Source organism: Theobroma cacao, chromosome 3 (assembly GCF_053813885.1).
Source record: "Theobroma cacao isolate CCN51 chromosome 3, ASM5381388v1, whole genome shotgun sequence".
In the NCBI taxonomy this organism is placed as follows: Eukaryota; Viridiplantae; Streptophyta; class Magnoliopsida; order Malvales; family Malvaceae; genus Theobroma; species Theobroma cacao.
In genome coordinates, this window is record NC_142641.1 from 1,846,316 (window position 1) to 1,863,021 (window position 16,706).

The 16,706-nt window shown below is 38.2% G+C and overlaps 3 protein-coding genes and 1 long non-coding RNA gene across 4 annotated transcripts; 3 read left to right on the plus strand and 1 right to left on the minus strand.

The window, feature by feature from the left end:
- Window positions 1-220: 220 nt before the first annotated feature.
- LOC18604030 (plant intracellular Ras-group-related LRR protein 9-like) lies at window positions 221-3,481 on the plus strand. The gene is made up of 3 exons (XM_007036322.3): window positions 221-1,102; window positions 2,204-2,370; window positions 2,452-3,481. Exons 1-3 carry the CDS (start codon window positions 347-349, stop codon window positions 3,098-3,100), a joined length of 1,572 nt encoding a protein of 523 aa, XP_007036384.3. The 5' UTR covers window positions 221-346; the 3' UTR covers window positions 3,101-3,481.
- Window positions 3,482-3,589: 108 nt separating this feature from the next.
- Window positions 3,590-6,105, minus strand: LOC18604031 (protein DETOXIFICATION 16-like). Its single transcript, XM_018117976.2, has 8 exons — window positions 5,770-6,105; window positions 5,006-5,550; window positions 4,781-4,867; window positions 4,422-4,478; window positions 4,119-4,357; window positions 3,907-4,025; window positions 3,739-3,825; window positions 3,590-3,650 (listed from the first exon to the last, which is right to left on the minus strand). Exons 1-8 carry the CDS (start codon window positions 6,055-6,057, stop codon window positions 3,591-3,593), a joined length of 1,482 nt encoding a protein of 493 aa, XP_017973465.1. The 5' UTR covers window positions 6,058-6,105; the 3' UTR covers window position 3,590.
- Window positions 6,106-6,787: 682 nt separating this feature from the next.
- Window positions 6,788-7,545, plus strand: LOC108661406 (uncharacterized). Its single transcript, XR_001927201.2, has 2 exons — window positions 6,788-7,364; window positions 7,468-7,545. It is a non-coding gene; the product is annotated as an uncharacterized LOC108661406 (long non-coding RNA).
- Window positions 7,546-11,841: 4,296 nt separating this feature from the next.
- NBR1 (ubiquitin-associated (UBA)/TS-N domain-containing protein / octicosapeptide/Phox/Bemp1 (PB1) domain-containing protein) lies at window positions 11,842-16,011 on the plus strand. Its single transcript, XM_007036325.3, has 7 exons — window positions 11,842-12,114; window positions 12,704-13,830; window positions 13,917-14,040; window positions 14,114-14,365; window positions 14,488-14,637; window positions 14,730-15,614; window positions 15,716-16,011. The coding sequence occupies exons 1-7, from the start codon at window positions 12,091-12,093 to the stop codon at window positions 15,812-15,814; spliced, it is 2,661 nt and encodes an 886-aa protein (XP_007036387.3). The 5' UTR covers window positions 11,842-12,090; the 3' UTR covers window positions 15,815-16,011.
- The last annotated feature ends 695 nt before the right edge of the window (window positions 16,012-16,706 follow it).

Here is a 16,706-nt window from a genome sequence, read left to right on the forward strand (position 1 = left end):
AGGGTATTTAAGAAGTAGGGTCTATTTAATTAGGATAAAGTTTTGAGTAATAATTTTTAAATGTTAATGGGATATTTATAAGATTACGAATATTTTGATAAATAATAAAATTTAGATATAAATATTTAAAAAATAATAAGTACTTTCTTCCTTGATTAAATTAATTTTTATTATGAAAAAAAAGGGAAAAAAAAAACTCTCTCACTTCATCCAATGGGGGGTAATGTTATCATAACGCCAAAGCAGAGGATCACTTCGAAAACTCCGCTGCACTCTGAAAGGAGTGTAATTTTGCAGAAAGGCTTTTTCCATTTGCCAAATTCCCACCCCATTCTTCGCCCTAGAAATGGATCCGAACCCGAAAAGCTACCCGCTCCTCTCCTACGTCATGTCTCGCCTCCCTTCCATTGGACCCTCCAAACTCGCTTCCGCACCGGACTCCGATCCCGGCTTCGACCTCGAACAACCACCGCCAGTGCCTAACCCCTCCTCCCCATCCTCGTCCACCAACCCGCCACAAATCGTGGACCAAATGCCCTACTTATCCCATCCCAATGTCCTCGCCTCCATGGCTCATTCCGTCTCCGACGTAGCCCAAACCCGCTCCGTGCTCCAAACCTTGGGCCCACGACCTGACCACGAGGTCGTCGACATGGCCCGGTCCAAACTCGGCGAGATCGAGGCCGGCCTCTCCAAATCCCTGGAAGAACTCGTCCTTTCTCCTCGACCCGTCGACGTGGATCGACTCGAGTGGCGGTCTCATTTGGCCGACAAGGAGCAACAGATTCGGCAACAAGCTGAGAAAGAGAAGTCTATTTACAAATCGATTTTGCAGTTGGACGAAATGCACGAGGCGTACGGGAAGCTTCTGAGGGAAGCGGAGGATAGGCTGGTTAAGATTTATGAGAAGGCGGGAAAAGTGGCGGAAAATGCGGAGGTGGTTGAGGAGGTAAATGCAGAGGTTGTTGGGGTACTTGAGGAAGCGCAAGGGAGAGGATTGGAAAGAGTGGATTTGTCTGGAAAGAAACTCAGGTTTTTGCCGGAAGCCTTTGGGAAGATTAGCGGCTTGGTTTTGCTTAATCTTTCCAGTAATCAGCTTGAGGTCAGTTTTTCTTGCTGCAAATTTTTTTTTTTGAGAAATGATATTGGATTTCTTTCTCTTTCTAGAGTTATTGAATTGGGAATGTGATTGGATAAGGCTGTGGATTAAGATAGAAATCCAAATAATTATGCAATGCAATTATATTTGTTTCCATTTAAAGGAAAGTTGAAAATTTAAAGGATTAACATATCAGCTGCTACTGTAACTAGTGAAATTGTCATATTGTAAGTGTATTTTGTTTAGGCGCCAGATTGTACATTTAGGCACCGCATTACAATGATTGACTATGTTACTTGGGGTCAGGTGTGAGTGTGGGATGATGGTATGTGTCCGACACGGATAGGGTTTTCCTTATATTTGGTTATATTTGGATTGTCGGACCTCCATACCTATGTTTACCGAATATGTGTCTGACATGGGTACTTCGAGGAAAATGAAGAGTGGAGTTCGGAGCAACATTGCATTGCACTAGAATTTTGAGAGTTTGCATGCGATTTTGGACATTTCTACATTACTCAGTTAAATTTGGACAAATGGAAACATGTACTAAGTACAACCATAAGCTACTTGGAACAGCTGGATCTAGAATCCTTCAACATTGAAGGAGTTATTCAGTAATCAGTACTTTGGATTAGACAGGTGGAAGAAGCAGTTTCCTATTGTCAGTTTTTCTGTTATGTTATTCATATGTTGATGCTGTAACATAGATTTCAATTTGGCAGAAGGGATATCAACTCCCTTAACATCTTGATAAATATATTGCTTTCTAATGATATATATACTTCTGTTCATGTTCACTTGTAAATGATCAACTGGACTTGTAGGTTCAATGTTCTTATGAAAGATGCCTACGTTTTTATGACTTAACACTGGGCTGTAGACATCAGATGTGAAAGTTGTAACCTAATCCAGGTTACATGTTTTTGTCAGATAATGGTTATCTTTAGATACAAAGACTTGTCTCTGCTCTCATGATGGGGTAATTAAAACTGATAAAGTTAAGCGATCGACTTGTTTTGTTATAGGCAAGCAGTATGAATTCTGGGTCTTGATTCTTTTATGCATTTCCCTTGCATCTGACTAACCTGTTTGAGGAAATAGGTTATCCCTGACTCAATTGCTGGATTAGAAAAACTTGAGGAACTGAACCTTTCTTCGAATCTTCTGGAATCACTGCCAGACTCGATTGGGTTGCTCCAGAACTTAAAAATCTTGGATGTCTCTGGAAATAAACTGAATGCCTTACCTGACACCATTTGTCATTGCAGGTAACGTTAGTTTCTTATAAAATCAAACATTGTTTTTTTGGCTATTATCCTTTGCTAAAATTTGATTTTTCTTCAATTCAGGTCTTTGATAGAGTTGGATGTGAGCTTCAACTCCCTGTCATACTTGCCAACTAATCTTGGGAATGAATTAGGAAATCTGCGAAGGCTTTCATTTCATTTGAACAAGATCCGTTCCCTGCCCACTTCTGTTGGTGAGATGAGGTCTTTGCGTTTTCTGGATGCTCACTTCAATGAACTTTGTGGCCTTCCGGATGAAATTGGGAGATTGACAAATCTTGAGATCCTCAATCTGAGCAGTAATTTCACTGACTTGAGGGAACTTCCAGACACAATTGGTGAATTGACAAACCTTAAAGAGCTTGATCTCAGTAACAACCAAATTCAAGCTCTTCCTGATACATTTGGTCGGCTTGACAAGCTGACTAAACTCAACCTGGAGCAAAATCCCATTGTCATTCCACCTTTGGAAATAGTAAACCAAGGGGTTGACGCTGTCAAGACTTTCATGGCTAAAAGGTGGCTTGACATACTTGTGGAGGAAGAAAGAAAGTGTATGCAAGAAGTAAATGAACAGGCACAGACTGGGTGGTTGACACGCAGTACCTCATGGTTGAAGAACTATGCTTCAGTTGTTAGTGAGAGAGTTTCAAGTTACCTTGGAGCTGCTGAAGGATCTCCTAGGGACCCTTATCTTGATGAGCCGCGATGATATCATTGTTAACTACTACATTCCACTTCGCTGCCAACTTCAATTATTGAAGGTTTCCTCATTTTTCCTTAAGCACCAGTTCCAGCTTCTTGAGTTGAAAAGCTAACAAATTTTGTTCTCATTCTGACTTCCCAAACTCGAGTTTTGCAGAAAAATAATGTGGAAAGAACCGTACTATTTATATATATATATATATATATATATATATATATATTTATCATGGCTTTGCTTATTTTAGTCAAAATAGAATTTCTCTTAATTACAGAGTTGGTTGGGTTCGTCAGATGTCCTTTTCCTTCTGTTGCAATTCCTTTTCATTTCTGAAACCGATTACAACTTCATAATACTAAGATTGCATAAATAACATGGAATTAGGAATGATTTTTATGATTCTTCAGATCAAATTTTCCTTTTCAAAGTCACCTCAGCTGCAAAAGTGTGATACCTAGCATAAACCTGTTTACCCTGACGCTTTTTCTTTCCTCCTCCTTCATGATGGCAAATCCATGGGGATGCTAGAACCATAAACTCTCTCCCTGGCCTTCCCCGCCTGAGAAAAGCAATACAAAAAAGTGTGAAGGAATCGGAAGAAATGAAACTGTTGCAGTAATTTTTACTACTAGAGATTATTGGTATACTTCTAGCTCCCAGTTGGTGCGCATGGCAATGACTAGAAGCAGAAATGCTTGCAAACCACTCCCACATGTAATTCCAATCCAAAGTCCCTGCAAAAAAAAAAATGTGATTCAGTAACACAGGAAAAACCCATTAAGCCTTTTGAATTTGACATTGATTTTTTGGCTTACTTTTCCTCCAAAGTGAAAGACAAAAGTCAAGATGATAGCTGAAGGAAGCCCCAGAAGATAATAAGATCCTAGATTTACATAAGCTCCAACCTTTTGCCAACCACACCCTCTAGCAGTACCTGTATAAATGTATTTGATCATACAAATTTGTTGGCATGACTTCCACTAATATATGGAATTGAATTGTTTGGGAATCAAGTGGTTGATCAAACCTGACAGAACACCCTGGATTCCGTCCATGAAGTTGGATAGAGCTAGCACCGGCATCACGGATGCCAGATATCTCACAACTTCTTCTTCATTGGTGTACAGATAACCCAAGGTTCCCCTCAATGCAACTGCAATTATGCTTAGTGACAGACCTTCTGTTACTGCCAACAACATCACAATCTTCACTGCAAGGCGTGCAGCTCGTGGTTTGCCAGCGCCGAGTTCGTTTGAAACTCTTACGCTAAGAGGGAGATGAAGATTAATTGGCAGAATTCATTAAGGTAAAAGTGATTGAGAATATCTACCTTACTGCACTGCCAAAGCCAAAGGGGATCCTGTAGACTACTGAACTTATGTTGAGGCTGCAGGAAAATCAAATATCCAAGTTAGCAATACAGGATTAATGCTGAAGCCATAGCTGAGTAGCTAGTTTGAAATTCAGGAAACAAGTTGCTTGAACATTTTCAAAGTTCTGAATCTGAAGGGATTTTTGTTGACTTTTGCAGATGCATGTCAGTGGAAATTAGGGGCTGAATTCATAAAGTGTTATTTAGAAGGAAATCCTGAAGACAAAATGAGTGGCATGGTGGACAGAGCTTCTGCATGCAGGCACTTAATAGGTGATGAAAGTATGGCAAGTGGAATACGAAGTGAAAATGCTAACCTGACAGACATCATTGATGTTTCTAGCTTTGGATTCGGAAGAAGACCAGACATGAGAACTAAAAATTCGTAGGACCAAAATTCGAGGCTGGAACACAGTACCCCCAAAAAAGAAAAAACAGATTGCATGATTGCTAGTGCTCTCAAAAGGCGTACAAAACAGCTCATTTCAGTCATGAAAACAAACAAAATCGATGGTTCTGATGCTTATGAAAATCAAACTCACCAGACCATAAGAGCTGATGGTATGCCTAGCTTGAGAAAACTGACAAGGTTTCTCCTGCCATCCTTGGAGAAACCTGTCCAGGTTTTCTTGCATGTGGGAGAAAACTTGATGTAGATGGCCAAAATAAACACATTGATCCAATAAGAGATAGCACTCGACAGGGCAGCGCCTTGATTGCCAAAACCAAGTCGAAAAATCAGTGTCCAACAAACGAGGATATGAACTAAACTTGTAATTCCTGTACTTATCATCAATGGAAGAACATTATTCTGAGTTTGCAAGAATCTCAGCTGGCACTGCAGAAGGCCATAAGGAAGAATGCTGGGAATCATCCACCGAGCATACACACCTGCACGCATCGAAATTTCTGTATCTTGCTTGAGAATGGTGAAAACTTGCCCTGTAAAAGCCCAAATCAGGGATATGGGAACGCTCACAAGTGTAAGAACAAGAATTGCTCTCTGCATGTGAACTCCAAGCATGTGATACTGTCTTGCTCCATAGGCCTGCCCGCAGAAGGTTTCCAGTGCACTTCCCATCCCAAGCTAGCCAATAACAAATGAAACTTAAAAACGTCAAAAACGTACTGTGAAGTTGCAAAGTAAGCCAACATTCTCGATTAATTTGACCACCTTTCTATTCCATTAATGACATGGATTGGAAACCGAGGATACCAAACGAAATGGACATGTGATATATGCACAAACTAAGAAAAGGAAAAAAAGGTTAGCACATGCACAGGAAGAAGAAATTAGAAGCTTTACCATGAAACTAAACCCTGTCACCCCAGCAAATGAAGTAGCCATTGAAGCACTTGCAAGGGAGAGCTCCCCTAGATGGCCGACAAACATGACCGATATCATCAGCAAACTGTACTGCAAGAAACTGACCACAACTAGAGGTCCAGCCAGCCTCATTTGCTTCTTTAGCTCTGAGGTTATCTCAGCTTTGTTGCAGCTTCCCTTACTCAAACTCACACCCTCTCCAGGTACCTTTCCAGAGACTGGAATCAGAGGGGATTCAAGAATACCTATGGAGTCTTCGTGTTCCATCTCTCCTCCTCTTTTTGTTTCTTGAAAATTTGAAGAAACACATTTGAAACGTTTCTTTTAAAATCTTGTTGGGCTATATTTCATAGTCGTATCCTTTAATATATATGTGCAAAAATGCATTCCAGTTCATATATTTTTGAATTTTTTGTTAGGTGTTAATGTCATGACTCACAAGTGGTTGCAAGGCTTAAGATCCGGCACGTGACACTATGGCATTACAAGTTCTAAGTTTTATTTTCTAACATTCACCCTAAGTTGGGGAAAAAGAATAGTGAAGAGTTTAGATAGCAGTATCGTGCTGTTTTTCCACCCACAGTATAATGCTCCAGCAAGTAAAAGGAATGATCAGCAACAAAAAGCAAGGCTTATGAAAGACAACACATGCTTAAGTTAAAATTTGATTGGGAGAAGATTCTTATCTAAAAAGAGTATAAAGTATGAGTTGCGAGGTCCCTTTCCTCTTGCTAAGCAATCTCAATTCATAGGCAAGGTCCAGTAGCAATTATTTCTTCAGTCAAATCTAGTACAGAAACGAGGGTGTCCCAATTTGCCTACTTTTGCCAACCATCCTAGTATTGTTGTTTTTTCTCAGTCAAAAGTAGGATTTACCTATATCTATCTATGTCACTCACTAGTACAGTGAGAAGGCGTGTCTAAAAAGCCCAAGAAACACCTTGTGGCGATCTAAATATATGTGCCACTACATAAAGATGAAAGGAAAAGAGAGCATGATCCTAACAGAGATAAGGCTTAGCCGGAAAGCACTGATAACAGCAAGACAACATACAAGCATCACGCAACAGCTCGAAGGAAAATAACCACTCATTGGATTCCCCCACCTCTAGGCTCCCCTAAACTGAATACGGACGGTGCTGTCAAAGGGAAGCCAGGGCCAGCTGGTATTGGGGGAGTTCTAAGGGACGACCAAGGCTTCATTAAAGGTACACTTTCCAACCATATTGACATTGAGGACTCAAAGGTTGCTGAATTCCAAACCATCCGGGGAGGAATCAGATTTTTCCTTCTTTCACTAGAAGTGGAAAGCAATTCTTCCAATCCCATCAGTTGGGCCAAAGACCATAGCAAGGTCACATGGCACATGAAAACCATCTCCAATGCCATTGAAGCTTACTCATGAAGCTGCACTGGAATCTCATTCAAACACATCCTGCGTGAGGCTAGCATTGTGGCTGATGGATTGGCTAAAGTGGGAGCCACAAGAACAAATAATTTTAGTGCCTACTTCACCGACTCAAGCAAAGGTGAAGCCAGCTAGTTTCTGTCTTTCTCAATTTATGACTTGCCTGGTAAGATGAGTTTTACTTTTAAATTGTTGTAATAAGAACAAATGATCTGCTGTGTCTTGAGGCTAGATGGTTGATTATGACTTGATCGTTGTTTTGTTTATAGGCACATCAGGACTCCCCTGATTGCTGCTCGTCCCAATTATCCGTTATCCATATATCCATCATCTTTGCTTTTTGGTCAGAGGTTAAGGAATGGAGTCTTAAGTGTTGCTCAATGGTGACGGAGCACGTAACCATATGTCCCGCCAAAAGAATACTGAGGAGCCATCTCCAATAATCCATCTTAATCCATCTAGAGGCATCAAAACCCACCAGTCCCTGTACTCCTTTTATAGAAGGAAGATTAACAATGTTTTTCCATACTGCTGAAATCCTCCATGTGTTGTGTACAGTTGGCAACCAACATTATTTACCTTCACCATATTTCGCTGTAATGAGGCGACGCCAAAGAGAGTTATACTCCACTCCAGATCAGCACTGCCATTTTTTGAAGTGCACTAGGTTCTTTTGGCGAAGGTTTGATATACCAAGTCCCCAAATTGCCTAGGCTTGCAAATTATGCTTCCTTTCTTCCTCTCACTATGATAAGATGAATACATGTTCCATCAATGTCATGTTGCTGTCTAGTAAAAGTATACATCCCCATATCGTTAGCAATACCTGCTCAACGAACAGAAATCTTTTGCTCTCATTTGGTGTCCCTAAACTTTGAACCCTTTAAACTCTAATATGAAAAGTTTTAGGTACATATAACACAAAATTATGAAAAAATTATCCAGTAGAGGTAAGAAGATTTCAAAGGTTGGCAGCGGGCTTGGAGCCAACGGGTCAATGGAGCTGAGTGGTTAGCCCTGTAGAGAGACAAGGTTCAAGTCTTGCTCATGCTTCAAACTTTGGGGGTTATTTCGATTACAATAGAAAAGAAAAAACCTTCAAAGGCTTAGCAAAAGAAAAACAAAGCCTTCCTGGTCATCCAGGCCAATGAAAAGAATATCTAGGACCCATCAGGTTTTCTGTCCAGCACTTATACAGATCTCTAGGAATCAGGATCATGCGAAGCTAGCTACTGTATATGACATTCAAAACGGTACCTAGATGAACACGAATGGTTAAATATATGAGAAAGTTTGCATCTCCTCATCAGAATTTATACAACTCAGCTGAGATTTGTCTTACACTTTTGATGATAGGCAGCCAAGGTTGTCTTAGATTGCTTTTATTATAAAATTAGGATTCTTATTCTCTCTACCGAAAATTTCACAGGCAGAGTTAAAATGTCTTCACACCTCTATTTTCTTACATATAGATTAATGTAACTTGTGATGAGTGATGACCCTTCAACTCAGTTAAACATTCCCATATGTGGATGCTCTCGACAACCATTTGCATTTAGTCATAGCCATGAGAACTGGAAGGAAATCAAAATCCAAATAATTGCATTGTTGTCATCTGCTTGATTTTCCTCAAGCCAAGGAAGGACAGTGATTTGAGGTTGTTCCCTAGTTGGCAATCTCGTGATGCAGTGTTGGACGATCTTGATCTTGTATTGTTACCCAAATCCAATCCGGAAATCTGCAAAGATACCCTGGAATTCTAACAATCTATAACAAGAAGGAGCCTGGAGGAATGATCTAACCTCAGTCCAACATGGGCCTTTTCTTCCCCACGCTAGGTTTCCATGGCAAACCACATGACCAAAACATTGATTCATCTGATGTAATTGCTATACAATTAAGCTGCATCATTAGAAAAATGAACTTGATCCATATCCTACCAGGAATCTTTGTTTTGTGCCATGTAAATCTCCTTTATTCACCTTCTAAAAGTACACAGTAAAATCAGTGTGATTGGTGGCCTGACACAAATATCGTTTGATTGTGTTCCCAATTTGGTGGCTCTCCTCCCCAACCCTCCCATGTGCAGCACATGCTTTCCAATTCCTTTCCAGTTCCATTAACCCTCCATAACCAACCTCATCATTCTAATAAAATATAATCCACATTCTCACTCCCAATCATTCAAAACAACCCCAAAAGAACCCTATCCTTCTTCTTCTCCTTCTCCTGATATTCTGATCTTCTTCGATTCTTCTTCCCGTTGAACAATAACGACACCCTGAATCAGATGACTTTGTTGTTCAAAACCAAACCAACCCTGGCAACATTCCTGTTGTCTCTCTTCCTGTCCTTATGTCTAATCCTGTTGTGTTTTGATCACCTTCACCACGCAAGCAGCGGCCGCCTGTTAACTCTCTGCACGCTGATCTTGCTAGCCGCGGGGGTTTTGACGGGCGTGACATTGCTGGTTGCTGCTGCGCGTGCCGCCATGGTGACTTGGATCACGGTGCTGGTGTTGCTAGCCTTTGCAGGCAAGCGGAGGCGCGTGCTTGTTCAACAGGGACGGAAGATCACCACCGACGTTGCAATCTACTTCCTTGCCCATTGCTACGGTGAATGAACATGTATTAATTCCTTGTTTACTATCCAAATGTTTTTCCATGCTTGGGATTATCAATTAACAAGAACCCAAGATCCAAAACACATGTATAGTAATCCTCCACTCTCTTTAATTACGACCAGCTAGTTGCAGTTCTGTTTCCTCACGGTCCCTTCTATTTCTTTTCCATGATAAGAGTGGACTATGCTTTCATTTTGCCTTTTTCTTTAATGGACAAAATTTTAAATTATTTTAAAAAATTAAATAAATTTTTATTTTTATTGTATTTAATAAAATTTTATATTTTTTATTAAATAAACTTTTATAATTAACGGTTAAATAATTAACATTAATTAAAATATCTTATCATATTATACGCATGTGACATTAATGTAAAGTATGAAAAATATCACATAATCATATCAATATGTAGCGTCATTATTTATTATGATATCACATGCCATGTTAGTATAATATACAATGATAAATTACATTTTTGACTAAAACATAACAATTTGATAAGTATTAATCATAAGGTTTAATTGAATTATGCTCTTTTTAACATAATTACTTTTAAAAATTTTAATTATTTAAATAAATTTAAATAAATTTTTATTTTTATTAATTATTGACTTATTATCCAAATGTTCATGTAGTCCTCACGTAATACATTTTAATTATTATATCATCACGTCACGTCACAATTTCTTAATTTTAACTAATAATCTCATTTGATATAGTGAAAAAGAATAGAGTGAGAAAATAAGTTGTAATTAAATTATTTTACGTATTTTAATAGTTCTATTATTTTCTAAGAGTTGAGCTCAAAGAGTAAAGAAATTAAATTAGTATTACTATATATTTATTATTTAAATTTATTATTATAGCAAATTAGTTTCAACCCTAACCCATGGTGTCTTTCTACTTGTAATTTAGCTTTCATATATATGTCTTTTATTTATTTAATATTATATATTTAAATAATTTTAAATAAAATAAATTACAATTAATTTAGACGAAGAGTATTGACAAGAGAGCTTCTTACTTTCACAAAAACTCTCAAAATGAGAGGATTTGTTCTTCAAGTCCCATCAAAATGTTGAAAATTTTATCAATTATTAAAATTGAGATAATTAAGGAAAAAATATTAAATATAAGAGATTAAAGATCATTAGATTAAAGCTAAAAGGATAACATAACACATAATTAAAGTGATACTATTTTTTCCACATATGTTGTGAGGTGTTAAGGAGAGGATTAAAATATTACCAATAATTAAAAATGATAATTAAGGGAAACAAAATTAAACATAAGATATTAAGGACCATTAGATTAAAATTAAAAACATAAGACACAATTAAATTGGTACTATGTTTTCAAATTCCAAGACTTTGTTTCGAAAATAGAAATTTATAAATTTTTTAATAAAAAAGTTAAATTTAATATTTTATTAAAAGCTCATATCAATTAAGCGATCGATCATATTTTAATAAAAAATTAATTATGACTTCTTAAAATTATCGAGATAGGAAAAAATAAGACATCTATTATATCTTGATGAATCAAGCAAGTACTCGAACTTAAATTCTTGATATTAACTAAAATTTTGACTTCAATCGGACGGTTGAGTTATCGAATTAGCATATTCCAACAATATTAAAAATCATGGAATATAATTTTGATAAAAAATTATAAAAATTTTTTATTGTCTGTCTTTTTTAAATGTCACAAAATTATTTTTTTACACACATTTCAGTTCCAATCCCCTGCGGTCAATGCCAAACCCCCAAACCCCGCACCTCATACGTGGCAAATTTTAAATCACAGGATGATACGATAACGCAATAGAGAGTCCTGATGAGATGATACCACAAGCGCGATAGTGTCCTGATGAGATGATACGATAACGATTGGGTTCCTTAATCACGATGGTAAACCCAACCAAAATTTTCTTTGGGAGAAAGAAAGTCAATGGGAAATTTCTTATTGGCCAAGCCACTCGTGATTCTATAAATAAGCCGAGAGGGCTTTTGTTTGGATCGAAAAAGCTTTTGCGAGAAGGATTTGCGGAGAGAAACTTAGGGAGGAAGAAAAAGGGGAAACCATCAAAACCTCAAAAGATCGTTTCGTGTAGAGTTTTCTCCGAATTAATCGTTTGGGAGACTTTGAATTGTTGATCTTATTGTGGGTTAGGGTTTTTTTTTTTGTAATTTTTTCTCGTTTAGGGATTAAAAATTTTGTAATCTATTCTCGTTGGCCGAAATTCATCTCCTTATTCGACGTCGACGGAATGGAATCCAATCTCGTTATCAAGGTTTGATTTTTTTTGCTTGTACTTATTGAAAATAGATTGATCGTTCGTTTTGGGGAGGTTTTGATTTGGTCGGAAAATTTTGTGATTTTGGAATAGTGAACAGTGTAGGACTGTAACTTAAAACTGCTCGTTTTCTGTTTGTTGACGGGGAAAATTGGGGAGGAACATGGTAAAGTTTGATTCTTTTGTTTTGTTTTCTCCAATTCGGGACTGTGGTCGTTTCCGTACTGATTTGTTATGATTATTTTGAACTGTGATTATTGCGGTTACTGAGCTTTGTAAAATGTTCTTTAACATGCAATGAAGGCTTTCTGCCTTGGAATTATGATTTGATTTCGTGTCTATCATGCACGTGTGATGATCTTAATGTCTTTTCCAGGTTGAATTCATGATTAACCCTCGTTTTTCCTTTTAAATTCATTGAATTGATCTCTTGTTTCCCCTGATTAATTACTGCTGCTGAAACTTGAATTGCAATCTGTTGTTAGACCATGATACTTTTTTTATATATATTATTATTTTTTATTTTATTGTTATGTAATGTATACATTATCTTATTATTTTTGCTTTGCAAATGTTATGGAGACAGGTTAAGTATGGAGATACTCTAAGGCGTTTTAATGCTCGAATTGATGATGCTGAACAGCTGGATCTTAATATGGCTGGACTGAGGGCCAAAATTATTGGGCTTTTCAATTTTCCTGCTGATGCTGAACTTACTCTTACATATATTGATGAAGATGGGGATGTTGTTACTCTTGTTGATGATGATGATCTGCGTGATGTGATGAGGCAACGTCTTAAGTTCTTGAGGATTGATGTGAAGCTGAATAATGATAAGTTTGGTAAACTTTATACTGGATCAAGCGGAAGTTCTACTCCCTTAAGATCCCCATCTGTACAGCCTCCGTTGGCAAGCTTTAATACTGGAGCTGCTGATGTATTGAAATCTGTGCCAGAGCCTCTACATGATGCTTTAAGTGAAGTTTTCTCAAAGCTGTCCTTTGATGTTACTTCGAAAGCTGCATCTGCTAGTCCGGTGCTAGGTGATCTTGTGGAGTGCTTGTCTAAGATGGGTCAATCCTATCTGAGTCCTGTTTCCCAGTCTGGAGCTGGTGTTAATACAAACATACCTGTTGGAACTTCTGAGAGCCCTAGTGCCCCATCTGCCCCAACTGATCCCAATCCTTCAAAGGGTGCTGGCTTACGAGCAGTTTTGCCAAAATGTACAGCTGATGACTCAAGTTGCGAGGCTAGCAAGGAAGCCAACAATGGAAATGCAACGAGAGGTGTAAATGTGCCTGCTGCTGTTGATTTGAATGTTGATCCTCCTGCTGATGTCAACCTGACTGGATGTGCTACCATGACCTCTGGATCATCTGCGTCAAACGTTTTTGCTTGTAATGACAAGAAAAACACAAAGGAGAGCAATAGTCATAACAAGGGGAAGAGTGTTAGCTTGGATACATCAACTCCCCTTGTTGATACAAGGAAATATTATCCTATCAGTGGGATGGGTCCTTCAAATGAATGTCCCTTCAGTGGAGTGCCAGTAGCAAACGACCCTGTTGTGCCTCCTTTTTTATACCATCCCTTTAGTCCAAGTAAAAGGAGTTCCACTCATGAAAATCCCATGTTTGGTACATTCCACAAGGGAATTCAATGTGATGGTTGTGGGGTTCTTCCCATTACTGGACCTCGGTTCAAGTCCAAAGTGTAAGAAATGTTTTAAGTGCTGATGATTCCTTTCAGACTCCCTTTTTATTGTTACTAACTGAACTTCTCTTTACTTGGGAATACAGAACAGACGATTATGATCTCTGCAGCATCTGCTTTTCCAAAATGGGAAATGAAGCTGATTACATCCGAATGGACAGACCTATGCATTACCGGCATCCACGGTGTTTCAGGGCATCAAATGATCATGTAATTTCCTTAGCTGTTTGCTTCATAACTCTTATCCTTGTTTTAATGACATCTGATGTGTTCCTATTTACAGATTTCAAGGGCTGGTGGGCCAGCACTCCTGCATATCTTGAGGAATCGTGCAATGAAGTCAGCTCGGCCTAAGGTAGACAGTCGCTTCATCTTGGATGTCAATGTACTGGATGGGACTGTAATGGCTCCATTTACGCCATTTACAAAGATCTGGAGGATGCGCAATAATGGTACTTTGCCCTGGTGTGGCAGAATGCAACTTGTCTGGATTGGGGGAGACAAGTTCAGTGATGCAACCTCAGTTGAGATAGAGGTAGAGTGTTTTATCTTTTGTATTAATTGCAGATGTGCTGTTTCATGTGTGTTCAATGACTTCATTATGATTTTGTTCAAGGCTGTGGTTAATTATTTGTTGGTCCTCCCAACTTGTGACAGATTCCTGCTGATGGTATACCTGTTGATGGGGAACTTGATATTGCCGTTGATTTTACTGCACCACAGTTGCCTGGTCGATATGTTTCTTACTGGAGGATGGCATCTCAAACTGGTATGAAGTTTGGGCAACGTGTTTGGGTTCTCATTCATGTAAGTATTTTATTTTCAATATGGTTGATATGCTTTGAGATCTTTTATCTTTTGACAGTTCATTTACTTTTGATTATGATTTGTTACTACAGGTTGATGCTTCCATTAAGGAATCTATTAGTGATAACTTCCAGGGCTTGAACTTAAATTTGCCTCCTGAAAGCAGTGGCCTCAGAGACTCTGAGATTGTAGATATGAATGTTGATCTCGTTACAGAGCTTTGCAACTCTAATGCAGGCACTGAGCCTCTGGAGCCCATGGTTAATGACCAGCCAGCAAAGGAGCATACAGTAAACAATAGTTTGCTGCTTGACAGTGATGTCCCAATGCCTGTTCCTAAATCTTCATCTGTGACTTATCCCATCATTGACCAAGGTGTCTTTGTCCCTGTTCACCGGCCGCATACATTATCTTCACCTGCAGCATATCCCAACATTGACCAAGGTGTCTCATCTCCTGCTTTTCCGCACATTCCGTCTCCGTCTGTGTCTTATCCCATCATTGATCTCTTAGAAGCAGCTCCTGCTGGACCCTTTCAAGCACCACCCCCTGCAATATGTGTACAAGCACCATCTCCTGCTAGACCCTCTCAAGCACCAGCCCCTGCAATATGTGTACAAGCACCATCTCCTGCTGGACCCTCTCAAGCACCAGCCCCAGCAATATGTGTGCAAGCACGATCTCCTGCTGGATCCTCTCAGGCACCAGCCCCAGCAATATGTGTACAAGCACCATCCCCTGCAATAAGTGTACAAGCACCATCCCCTGCAATAAGTGTACAAGCACAATCTCAGGAGGACATTGAAAATGAGTCTGTTGAGCAGACTCTACTTAAGGAACTTGAAGAGATGGGATTCAAGCAGGTTGATTTGAACAAGGAGATCCTGAGGATGAATGAATATGATCTGGAGAAGTCTGTTGACGATCTTTGTGGGGTAGCTGAGTGGGATCCAATCCTTGAGGAGCTGCAGGAAATGGTAAACTGCCTGCAGAAATCATCTTTTTCTTTTCTTTTTTTGTTAGTATGTACAACATTGGGCTGACAGTGTTCTGAAATTGGCTGTTGTGTTGTGCGCAGGGTTTCTGTGATGCGGAAATGAACAAGAAGCTGCTGAAGAAGAACAATGGGAGCATCAAGGGAGTTGTCATGGATCTCCTCACTGGTGAAAGGGCTTAAGTGAAGGATAATGTTCCTTTCTTAGGGATATGCTATACATAAATAAAATCAAGAGTGCTCCCAAACCATCTCAAGTAGCTGCTTTTAGTTTTCCAGGGGTGTTTAAGTTCTGTAGCATATAGGCCCAGAGGGGCTGTTAACATTTTGCTATTATTGTCTGAAACTTATAATTATCTTTATCCTATAAATATTTTACACCCCTCTTTCTTGAAAAAAGAAAAAAAAATGGTTCATTCCTAGCAATCTTTAGAATTTAAAACAATATTAAATTCAGAGTATTCAGTGCATAATTATATTTTACTTACTGTTTGGTGAATGGTACATTACATATATACTCAGCAAAAGATATCTTTTCTTCTTTTCTCCCCTCTAAGACAGCAAAATGACCAAACAAAAGCTTGATCATTTATCTTATTAAGCAAGGAATAATGAAGTTCCATTTTAGCTAAGAATTATAGTAGATAGAAACCTAAATTAAAATTAGTAGTAAGTGATATGCACATATTCTCCTCTTCCTTTGCTTATTGAGTTTTGAGTTAAACAAAAGCATTATAGTCATTATAAAAGTATCAATTTTGATGTAATTTATATTAAAATTTGAAAAAAAAAAGGTTTATATTATAGATATTTAATTTTTTATGTGAAAAAAATAAAAATATAAGAAATAAATTTATAATATAGAAAATATAATGGTATTATGTGTCTACAAAATGGAAAAAATATCTTCATTTTGAAAAAAAAGAAGATGAGTATAAGCTATAATTTTATCTTCACCAAATATACATATATGTAATAATTATCTTTGAAATCACATTATTTTTAATTTAATATGATGGTGCCAATGTTACTTTTCCATAAAATCCTTTTGATTCCATAATAATGTTAGTAATAA